The sequence below is a fragment of the Pollicipes pollicipes genome, unplaced genomic scaffold, assembly GCF_011947565.3.
Source record: "Pollicipes pollicipes isolate AB1234 unplaced genomic scaffold, Ppol_2.1 Scaffold_4740;HRSCAF=5597_pilon_pilon_pilon, whole genome shotgun sequence".
In the NCBI taxonomy this organism is placed as follows: domain Eukaryota; kingdom Metazoa; phylum Arthropoda; class Thecostraca; order Pollicipedomorpha; family Pollicipedidae; genus Pollicipes; species Pollicipes pollicipes.
In genome coordinates this window covers 7,006,378-7,017,601 of record NW_023596545.1, presented here as the reverse complement: position 1 = coordinate 7,017,601, position 11,224 = coordinate 7,006,378, and the positions used below count along the sequence as shown (strand labels likewise).

General features: G+C 51.5%; 1 protein-coding gene across 1 annotated transcript; it reads left to right on the top strand.

Annotated features, from left to right (window-relative positions):
* Positions 1-9,136: 9,136 nt before the first annotated feature.
* LOC119098963 (neuronal acetylcholine receptor subunit alpha-7-like) lies at positions 9,137-10,216 on the top strand (the record flags this gene model as incomplete). Its single annotated transcript, XM_037222013.1, has 2 exons — positions 9,137-9,811; positions 10,025-10,216. Coding segments are annotated over 2 exons (867 nt in total), but the record flags the coding sequence as incomplete, so codon positions are not given.
* Positions 10,217-11,224: the final 1,008 nt, after the last annotated feature.

Sequence of the window (11,224 nt, the reverse complement as noted above, 5' to 3'; positions counted from 1 at the left end):
CCCTCTCTCTCCTCCTCTCTCTCCTCTCTCTCCTCTCTCTCTCTCTCTCTCTCTCTCTCCCTCTCTCTCTCTCTCTCTCTCTCTCTCTCTCTCCCTCTCTCTCTCTCCTCTCCTCTCTCCCTCTCTCTCTCTCTCTCTCTCTCTCTCTCTCTCTCTCTCTCTCTCTCTCTCTCTCTCTCTCTCTCTCTCTCTCTCTCTCTCTCTCTCTCTCTCTCTCTCTCCTCTCGCTCTCTCTCTACCTCTTCTCTTCTAGGCTTGGTCAGAAGGGGCAAAGAGAATTGCGTCCTCACCAGAGCACGTTGCATCTAACGTCCATCCGGGAGCGTCGTTCTTGACCTGGTAGGGGTGAGTTATTTATTTATTATTAGAGGATTTATTTTGTGTTAATTTTAAAAGGGGGAATCTGTTAACAAGCTCCTTTTCAAGGTAGGCAAGTCTGAATATGAGTGACTTTACCAGAGAGAATTTCACGAATTCGGTAAACCGGTGGTATTCATATAGAATAGGTGACGGAATGTGTTGGCTTACATATTGGAAAATTTTTTACGAGCACAGATGGGTAAGACATGTGTACTGCACAGTGCTCCTGTTTGTGCATTTTTTCTTCAAAGCGAGCTCCACACACATCTCTTTTGCATTTTTTAGCGGAAAATAGTAGGCTTACAGCTAAATCTATTTCAAAAGATTTATTCGAACCGTCTGGCTGTATTGACTTAAAAGATTGGTAACCCGCTGAACAATGGTCACCGCGCTAGACAGTGTTTGCTGCCTGAGGCTCGAGAGCTAACACAAACATCTGATCGTTGAAAATTTCAACAACCTCAACCTGCCACCGGCCACGGGATAGTGAATCAAGAGGGCGGTGCCCTTACCAACAGCGATCGAGACAGACATTTTTCGCTGGAATTGTGTACCTATATTGCTGCAGGTTCAAATAGCATTGCTTAACGTTGCAACATACTGCGCGTCATAATTCGTACGAAAAGGTGCATGATGAACGATGACGACACAATTTGTTCAAATTGTCAACACATCTCTATAAATCACTTGCTACTCTGCGCAAAAATCATGGAGCTCAGAGTGGCGACGCGTTGCGGGTCGCTGGGGTTCTGACGCCTAAATCTACGTGGGATCTGTTTAGTGAATTTATATTTCAAGTAGGCTTAGTATGATTTTTACAAGGATTAAGGTGGTTCCAATAACGGGTAAAAAAATCAGGCCTGATGAGGCCTGAAAATCATATCACTAAGAAACGTCGTTTGGAATAGAGAACGACAAGCATAACACCTTCACAAGGTGTTTTAAACTAATCACACGCAGTGTTGGTAACAAATGTTCAGGTTCAACAAGCCAACATTGGTAACCAGTTAGTATTGTGCACTTTTGCGAAAAAAATATGTACTCTTGAACGCCGCGCTCAAACAAGCCTTTAATTGGCATGGAGCAACGATGGTTACCGAACTGCTCCAGAAAGCTCGATGCCGCTGGGAGAAGTAATTTTCTCCGCAAAGGCGAACAACGCTCTGCTGACCATGCGTTTCGAAAATGGCAAAAACTTTTGCACTCCGAACTAGTTCGCAAAGAGTTGACAACCGCTATCGGTATGCGGTGATGATTGGAAACGGGAAAAATGGAAATTTCGAAATCTAAGACGTCATAAAAGAGTTCACGCCACTAGATAACCGTAAGGAACGAATTTATCGGAATCCGAGAACTGAACTGCTATGCCACCTGTCGGACCCACAACAGCTGTGGTGGAATACGCCATCTGTTATGCATACAGGCAGCGATCCAAGTCAATATGGTATATGAAGCTATATCTTGTTCTTTACTTATAAACGAAGCCCTATATATCGTCCAGAAGTTCAGAGCGAGTTGGCGAAACTGATCACGACGGGTGTCCTAACAAGCACGCAGTCAGCCTGCCTGGATGTCTGTATGGTTCATCTCACTTTGACTTCACTTCCCAGTTCACGCAATAACATGTCTTCGCGCAATAACGACCGTGCGGCTCACATCACCAACCGAACGAACACAACTGAGCGTCGGGCGCTGGCCATTGGTGCTCGAGAATTTGAACACGCCTTAGCAGCCTGCTGGCGCTCTCTCAGACTTAACACCCAGCGGGGTACATATTGGGTGTTGCCTAGACAGAACCGCAAGCATACGGCTTTGACGCGCACCCCGGTGGAAGGTTGGATGCTCTTCGCTCGATGGGGTGTCAATTTCGCCCCCGAAATCTCAGAAACTGAGAGAGCTAGAGTCACCAAATTTACAGGGTGTGTTGGCCTATACGCTAAGTCACTGGATCAAAGTTTGAGTTCCTAGATCATGAACTACGGCTTAAATAAAGTCAAGCAAGTTTTAACACCAGGTTAATGCCAAAAGTGCCCCCAGAGCCTAGACACCTGTTCCAAGCAAAATGTTCATTTAAGGTTACTTACTTTGTTTGACCTTTTGAAGGTCATGTTGACCAAAATCATACAAGACTGCTTTGAGTTTTGCACATGAACGAGTACAGGAGGTTTTGACCAGGCTCAGATCAGCGACCTTACAAGTTATGTCTAAATTTCTGACACCAAACGATCCGCTTTTGATTTTCATTTAGTTTTCAGAAATTTGGCGCTGCTACGCTGCGCTGTTCGTAAGCTATTCCGGGAAAACCTTCGGGGCCAAATTAACCCATGCCCGAACGCGTGTCAGAGGAGGGACTGACCCCTTGCAGGGTCCTGACCGGGTTGTGTTGCTTAAAAAACTTCCCAGCCGCGGCTGCGATAGATTGATTGGTGGGTCGGATATGGGGGCAGGAGATATGGTGGTAGTGCCCCTGCTTAGGACCCTCGCGTGGCCTCGCGGGCGATAACATAGGCCTGTATCACACTCCATTTTTTCCGGGCGATCACGGGCCATATGCAAGTGGCTGCACCTTGGACACCTGGACGCCTTGGACACTTGGATCTAGACACCTGGACACCTTTGACGCCTGGACACCTTGGACACCAGGGTCTGGACACCTGGACAACTTGGACGCCTGGGTCTGGACACCTGGGCACCTTGGACACCAGGGTCTGGACACCTGGACAGCTTGGACGCCTGGATCTGGACACCTGGGCACCTTGGACACCTGGGTCTGCCGTTGCTAGGGGAGAGTGCAGCGCCCAGTCCTTCCGATATCTGACCTGGAGAACTAAAGCGCGGTGCCAGGGTCTTCCGTTGTGTGTTACCCGGGTCCATCACTGCCTGCCACTTCGATCACCCGTTGCTGGAGGAGGAGACACTGGCATTCTGTACGCCGCTGCTGGAGAAGAGTGCGCCACTCGGGTCTGCTGCTGTGCGCCATCTGGGCCTACCGCTGCTGGAGAAGGAGAGTACAGCACCCGAAGCCCCCGAGACTTGTAAGTGACCTAATTGACCTACTGAGCCGTGAACGCACGCGGTCCGCCCGGCTGACCGGTTGGCCGATCTAGCACTGCGGTCAGGGGTGCCGCCAGAGCCGCTGTAAACGGGGGAAGGGGGGTACTGGTACTGGTGAGACAAACGGGGGGAGGGGGTACAGGTACTGGTGAGACAAACAGCCACGCTTCTGAAGGCAATGCGTCGCGGCCATTGCGCATGGAGCGAACGCAGGCGCAGGTGCAGGCCTTAAAAAGCGCGCCGCCGAGGCCATCCTTCCGTCAATTCCGAGAAAACACTATTAACGTCCGAAAACAGATCACCACCAGACAAACAGAGCGTTTGCGCGAGCCGTCCAGTGTTTATTATGCCAGGGCAAAAATATGGCGGGGTGAGGGACGGGTGCACTTGGACTGTCGACAGAGGACGTCCGGCTTTGGTGTGCCCTACAGGGGATCGGCGTTCAGCACTGGCGCAGCCAAGGGAGGAGGGGGGGGGGGGGGGCTCAGGCAGGGGCCCTGTGTCCAAGTGTAGTCGATGCTGTGCCGACCATGCGGCTTGTAACGTACAAGTAACGACAGCTCGCCAACCCGCGCCACTTACAGGATGATCGTTTCAATTCCATGCATCACAAGGCTAGTGACCCGACCATCGGGGTCCAGGCGGCCCGCCTTGGTGTTTCTCCCGTTGGGTACTGTCACGGCGGCATCTTCCAGTCCTGCTGCTCCTCGGACGTTGGTTCCAAGCGAGGGCTAGAACGCGTGACGACAGCCGGCGTCGACGGTGGGCCACGTCGGATCCTCCAGCTGGCCCTGCCCGCCGAGGCGATTTGGTGAGCCGGCGCGGCGTCTGCGCAGCGGTCGGCAGTGGTGCCGCACGTGGCGGAATCATGATGTAGCGTGCATGCATGACGCTTGGGGCAGCCATGCACGGTCACATCACTTGCACAGTTGCGTTTTGTCAGATCACGGGCGTAAGGCTGGATTTAAAGTGGATGCTCCATATCGAAGATGTTAAAAGCAAGCAACAGATATGAATTAAGCCCATTTACAATTATCGATATATTTTTAATGGAATTAGACTACCCTAGACAACAGATTTTCTCTGTTTATCAAATACGCTCTTCAATGCGTCATTCTTTGATAACGCCATTTTACCCTGCACAACGTTGATTGATTAACGGTCGTTGCATCTCAAAATCTTGCTCACAAACGTCAGTTATGAGCGACTCAACCATCGGTTTTTATTTGCCTTGATCGCCGCGTGACCAATGGAATGACAGAGTTTGGATTACGTTGTTATGACGTCATAGATTCCTGGCTGACCTTGAAATGTCTCCCCGAGATAGTCTGCGTGTTTTCGTGGGCGTGCAGCATAGAAACTGGAAGGGCTTGGCTCTTAAGAAGGGCGGGGCTGTAAACTGCACAAAATGATCTTCAAGATGGCTACTTCAGCTAAAAAATCCACGCACATGTGGGATATCTCTTTAACATTGAGTAGACACAATTCGACGAAGTTGACTATAGAAGCAAATTTGGCATGCCCAAGGTGCGCGTCTTTTTTTGCGTGTCTTAAAGCAGCATTACATATTCTCACTTTTCCTATTTCTACGCATCAACGTGATGCCTTTTTAGCTGACGGTGTTAAATCACGTACCTACTTAATATTGGTATATGCCATACACTTGGTAAGGAGGTGTAGGCAAGTGCCCCCAGGGGCCGTTATGTTCGTATGGCCCTGGGTGAAATCCTTCGCACGAAGACACAGGAAAGTCTCCGTACACCAAAGGAATCTTGCCATGGTTGCAATATTTTAGAGTGATCGGCATCAATCCACAGTGTTATTCACATTAAGAAGACCCAAGCATTCACATATTTGAAATATCCCCAGCGTTTTCCCCAAGCGCTATTTACCCTCGTTCTACGGCTGCTCTTCACCTACGCCTTACAGTGGGGCCTCAGTCAATCACTAAACTAAGCAAGCTAGAGCAACGATTAGGACGCCATTGGTAACTTCTCGTCAGCCACATCACGAAGTTATAAAAAAACAAGGTTGAATGTGGTCTGAGTCAGGTAAAACTGGGCTTGATAGTTCAACTTGGCACTTTACATAACGCTTTCATTTTTTCCAGAAATAAGAATGCTACGACAATGCGGAAACGTGTTCAACAGCTCTTGTAAAAAAAGAACATTGCAACAAAGCACAAGTGGACAACAATGAATGTCACCGTGATATATCCCGTCAAGTGAAAGGATGAATACTGTTGTTGCAGTGGCTCGTCCGTCTATATCAAGAAAAACCTAAATAAGCGACAACAATCGGGAAAAGAATGCTAGATATATCTTCCAAACCCGTATTTTTGTGATCCCGTATTTTTTTTTTGTTGTCAAATACGCCATATTAGTTGCTAGCGCCGGCGCTACCCTGTACCCGAGCTCCCAACCTACACTTAAGAGGATCTGTGGGGGGGGGGGGGGCGAATCTATAAAGAAGCCAGCATGACCACGTGTCGGTTTACCGGCAAAAGTTGCGAGAAAAATTCCGCGGACTCGTGTTTTCCTATGTGTGAAACTCGTGACGCAAAGTTTTGCAATGCATGCACTGTAACCAATTGCCATTTTAAAAGCGTTTTCTACACAGAACATGCAGTCATTGGACCAACGACCACTTTAGTCAGTCGATTCCGGATCCTATTAACCTTTGGGCAGGTTGGCTTTGTTTTTATTTTGACTATGCAAAATGACCCAAAAGCGGAAATAAGCCCTAGCAACGTCTGAGGCTTGCTTGTTCACACATGCAGGTGTTACAACTCTGGAATTCCTCACCGTTCGGACTTTTCTTTTCTGCCAAATTTATGCTTTCCTGTGTTTCGCATTGCCTCCTGGTCAGTTCAAATACGTAAAGGTGAGGGTCCCCCATGATTTGACCCCCATGAATTTTCCGGAGTGATTTCCGAACGGCTCGCCAACGTGGCGCCAAATTTCGCATAGATGTAGACAATTTAATAACCCTTTTTGTATAAATATTTACATGTGTCTTGTAAGGTCGCTGACCTATGGCAGGTCATGGCCTGATCATGGATTAAGTAAAGGTAATTTCTAGGAAATTGTCCAGTCTGATGCAACAGCGAAGTGTTAGACAAAGCCACACATATGAGATGGTGTATTAGGTAACACAATAATTGAATGAACACATTTCGTTGACCAAGGGTCAGGTATGAAGTTCAGACCAAGGTCAAAGCCCACCTGTTTCTTCCCCGAGAGGTTGCTCTATAGGGGTAGTTTCTCATGCTCATTTTGAATTTCCTAACAACAGGGACCTCATCATACATCTTCATTGGATTCTCAAAGGTCAGGTTAGGCCACCGACCTAAAATTACTCGAGTCAACATGCTGTTTTGAGGAACATGCCACCTAACGTAATTCTTCACGCTTATTAAAATGCAGAAATCAAAGAAGCATTGTCTGATTTTGGCTACCATGACCTTTCCAAAGTCAAACGATATCACTGACCTTAAATGAACGTCAGCAAACCTTTGCTTAGAGCAGTAATCTAGGTTCACGGCGGTTGCATGAGAAGGTTTGAGGGTACTTTTGACATCAATGTGGAGTATGGCCTTGCTTCACCTTATTCAACTCGAAGTTCATGACATAGGAACTTCAAGTTTTGACCAAAGTGAGTTCACATACAGGCCAACATCCATGCATTTGGTGTTTCCAGCTTAGTTGCAGTCTCAGGGGATTCAATTGACCCCCACCCCCTCCCTTCCACCCGAGCGAAGGGCATTCAATCGGCCGCCCGGGCACGTGCTAAGATTTAAACAGCTTCATGAACACTAAATCTGAATAATCTAGATATTCCGTGTTTTTATGGTATTCCCACAGGTCGTCATTCGATATCTCAAGATTCACCCTCAATCTCAAGCTCCCTCGTCCACCTCCTGATCCTAAAAACCGCTGGCCAAAATGCTCCTGGCTCCTTGCTGCCCGCTGCGCTCATTGCTGCTCCTTGCCAAAGTGACTTCGAGATATGCACCCTCAAAGCCGAAGCCAAAGTCAACGGCTTTGAACTTGGATAGGGCTTCACGATGCCGAAGGCCAAGTTGAATTTAGTATAAAATGCGCTTTTGCATACCAAACCATTTTGAAGTATACTAGACTACATGGGGTCGGCAAACATCACTAGAGATCAGTGGAGTAATGGAGAACATGTACCAGCATGTTCTCTTTTACAGAGTGCGGGATAATTGGTCCTGAAAATACCGGGCACGCTCATAATGTTCAGCTATGTACCTAAAAGATGCTAGCTATGCGTCGTAGCCTCAAAAAGTGGCGTGGTGTATTTGAGTCACCGGGCGGACAAGACGATTTTGTGGAGTAAGTCGAGACTGCAGTCAAAGATCATTGTGACAAAGTAAGCTGAAACCACCGTCATATTTAAGTGAAAGACGAATCTGAAGTCAGCTGTCAAAAATGACAAACCTGAAACGTAAACTGAAGCCAGCCGTTTAAAAAAACAAAACACGAAGCCGAAGTCGAGCCCGTGGCCAGTCGTGTAAAATGGCTTAAAATCAAGGCCATTGAAGATAAAACAGGGGCTGCGCAAATTCCAACCCAAAACCGAAGCCGGCTTCGTCTTTATATATGAGTACAATGCAAGTCGCATTGCCACCAGACACATTCAACCGTGTCCTCCTGCTGAATGCGTCCACGTGGCCTACTTGGCTTAGCCTCAATTCAAACTATGATGGCTATGCGGAACAAAGCGGAAACCGGCCAGAAGCGCGCGCCCACACACACACACACACACACACACACACACACACACACCCACACCCACACCCACACCCACACCCACCCACACACACACCCACACACACACGCACACACACGCACACACATACACACGCACACACACGCACACACATACACACACACACACGCACACACACACACACACACACACACACACACACAACACACACACACACACACACACACACACGCCAACACATACACACACACACGCCAACACATACACACACACACACACGCACACACACACACACACACACACACACACACACACACACACACACACGCACACACACACACACAACACACACACCACAAACACGCACACACACGCGCGCACCACACACACACACACACACACACACACACACACACACACACACACACAACCACACACACACACACACAACACGCGCGCGCGCTCACGCATTTGTTGTGGAAGCAGGTTGCAACGCACATATGCTGTCTACATACAAGCTGCGAGTTCCCTGCTAGGAGAAAATCAAGCAAACGGGTGTTCTGCAGAGCCTCGTCACAGACGACTCGGGAGCTTTATTGGCCGGCGGGGGCGGAAATCCATGACATAAGATGGGCGGCTGAGCAAAGCAAAGGCGAACGCAACCCAAAGTACGTCAAAATGCGTGTTTCCCTCAGAATTTGTTGACTTTTCTCTCAAAATTGGGGATAAGCCCCTCCCCCTAACAGCATAAGAAACTACAGCCCGGTGTTGTTGCTTCCAGGAGCGGCAGCCCTGGCGACGGACGGCAAAGACAAACACGACGCGTCACATCTAACAGCGGTGACCGTCGCGCGGCCGGGCCGCGCGCGCCAGTCACGCCGCCGCCGCCGCCATGTTCGCGCTGCCGCTCTGCTGCCTGCTGCTGGCGCAGCTGGTGCTGCCCAGCAGCGCCAGCAGCGACGAGACTCGCCTGCTGGCCGACCTGCTGGCCAACTACGACCCGCGCTCGCGGGCCGTCCTCAACGCGAGTGAAACCGTGTCGGTGTCGGTCGGCCTGGATCTGCAGCACGTGGATCTGCACGTCCGGGAGAGCGAGGCCACGCTCCAGCTGTGGGTGAGCCTTCAGTGGGTGGACCCGGCGCTACGCTGGGAGCCGGCCGACTACGGCGGTGTACACGACGTGCACCTGCCGCGGGCCGACATCTGGACGCCGGACGTGATGATGTACAACATGCTGCCTCGGCCGCGGTCGGACTGGCTGACGCCGACACTGGTCATCGTCTTCAGCTCGGGTGAAATCACGCACGTGGGCCCGGCCGCGTTCCGCGTACGCTGCATGCGCGACTTCTCCGGACAGAAGGTGGATAGCTACCGCTGCGACGCCAAGCTCGGCTCGTGGGCGTACGACGGCTTCGCGGTGGACTTCGTGAGCGAAACGGTTGACCTCTCCAACTATGTCGTCACCGATCCGCTCTGGGAGCTGCACGACGCCACCGTCCGGCGCAACGAGAAGTTCTACACCTGCTGCGAGGAGCCGTACATCGACCTGACGCTGACCATCGAGATGCGTCGGGCAGGCTCGTTCGCCGTGTGGCCCAGCCTGCCGGTGGTCGTATCGGCGATCGCGTCGGCCGCCACCTTCCTCGTGCCGCCCGACTCGCCGCAGAAGCTGACGCTGCCCTGCCTGGCGGTGGCGGCGGCCGGCGCGGCCGCGCTCACCGAGTTCGGCGCGGAGGGCGACGCCGCGTTCCGCGCGCGGGTCCTGCGCACCTACCACGTGTCCACGTATGTGGCACTATGTGTGCTGGTGTGGGCGGTGGTGATGGTGGCGCTGGGCCGGCCGCGCCCGCACCGCCTGCCCGCCTGCCTGCGCCACTGTCTGAGCGGCGCGCTGTCCCACGTCTGTTGCCTGACCGTGGCGCCGGACGCGGCGGAGAAGGCCGACGCGCTCGATCACGAGTGGACGGCACTCGCCGAACTGCTCGACCGGCTGGTCGGCGCCGTTTTCTTCACGCTACTTGTCGTCTCCTCGGCCACGTTTTCCATGTAGGGAACGGCGTCGGCGCCTGACGCGGCGAAGTCTTTGCCCGCATTGGCCACTGGACACGGCTTCGCACGACGCAAGGGGGTTCATCACGCACGCACAAGGGATTCATCACGCACGTACACGAAGGGTTCATCACGCACGCGCAAGGGGTTCATCACGGGCGCTCCAGGGGTTTACCACGCGCGATCCCCTGCCTTACTAGTGTCGACGAAAGCCGGCGGCCGGAATAACCAACAAGGCTGCATCTCACAGATGAGTCTGTGACCGCCTTCACAATTGGGCCGCTGACACAGCGGACCAGCGGTTGGGTGTTTAAATTCCGCAGGCGAAGCATCACAAGCACCGACCTTTTATCATGACTCGGTGTTGTCCTTTTGCCTGTCAATAAAGATCGTGTAGCTTGTCAGCATTTAATGTATACAACACGAGCACGGAACAGGCGAAATTCCTCTTCCATGTACAAATAACGGGTGGGTGGGCCTAAATGCCACCATTCTCACGGTGCTGGAACGCTGGCTGCGGCCAGCCGCTGTGATCCTGGGCGACTGCGCGTGGGCAGACAGCGGCTGAAACAGGATCATGCATTTGCAATCGATCTCCAACTGAGCACAAACTTTCTGCTCTGATTGCAGCAATGTGACCAGTACCATTATCCGTGCCTCGGAACTGGCATGTGTGGGACCGCAGGCATCCACTTATTCTGAGCGTTGGGCTTCGTCCCCGGTTAGCAATAAGGCTAAATTGGTGCCGTCCTGTTTCGTACTTACGTTTTACGCGTTGAGCGAAGGCTGTCTAGTGCCCATTGGTGTAGCAACAGGAGGGGGGGGGGGGGGGGGGGGAGGGGGGACGAGGTGCAGGGGACCGTGCCACCACTTTTGAAGGTGGGGTGGGGGGGGGGAGCGGCAGCGGTGTTAACTGGCTCTCCCCCAATTTTTCAGATTTAAGCGACGTTTAACTTACTTTCGTACGACCTTAAACGTGTGTGTCGGTTTAACTAGTTCACCAGCCATT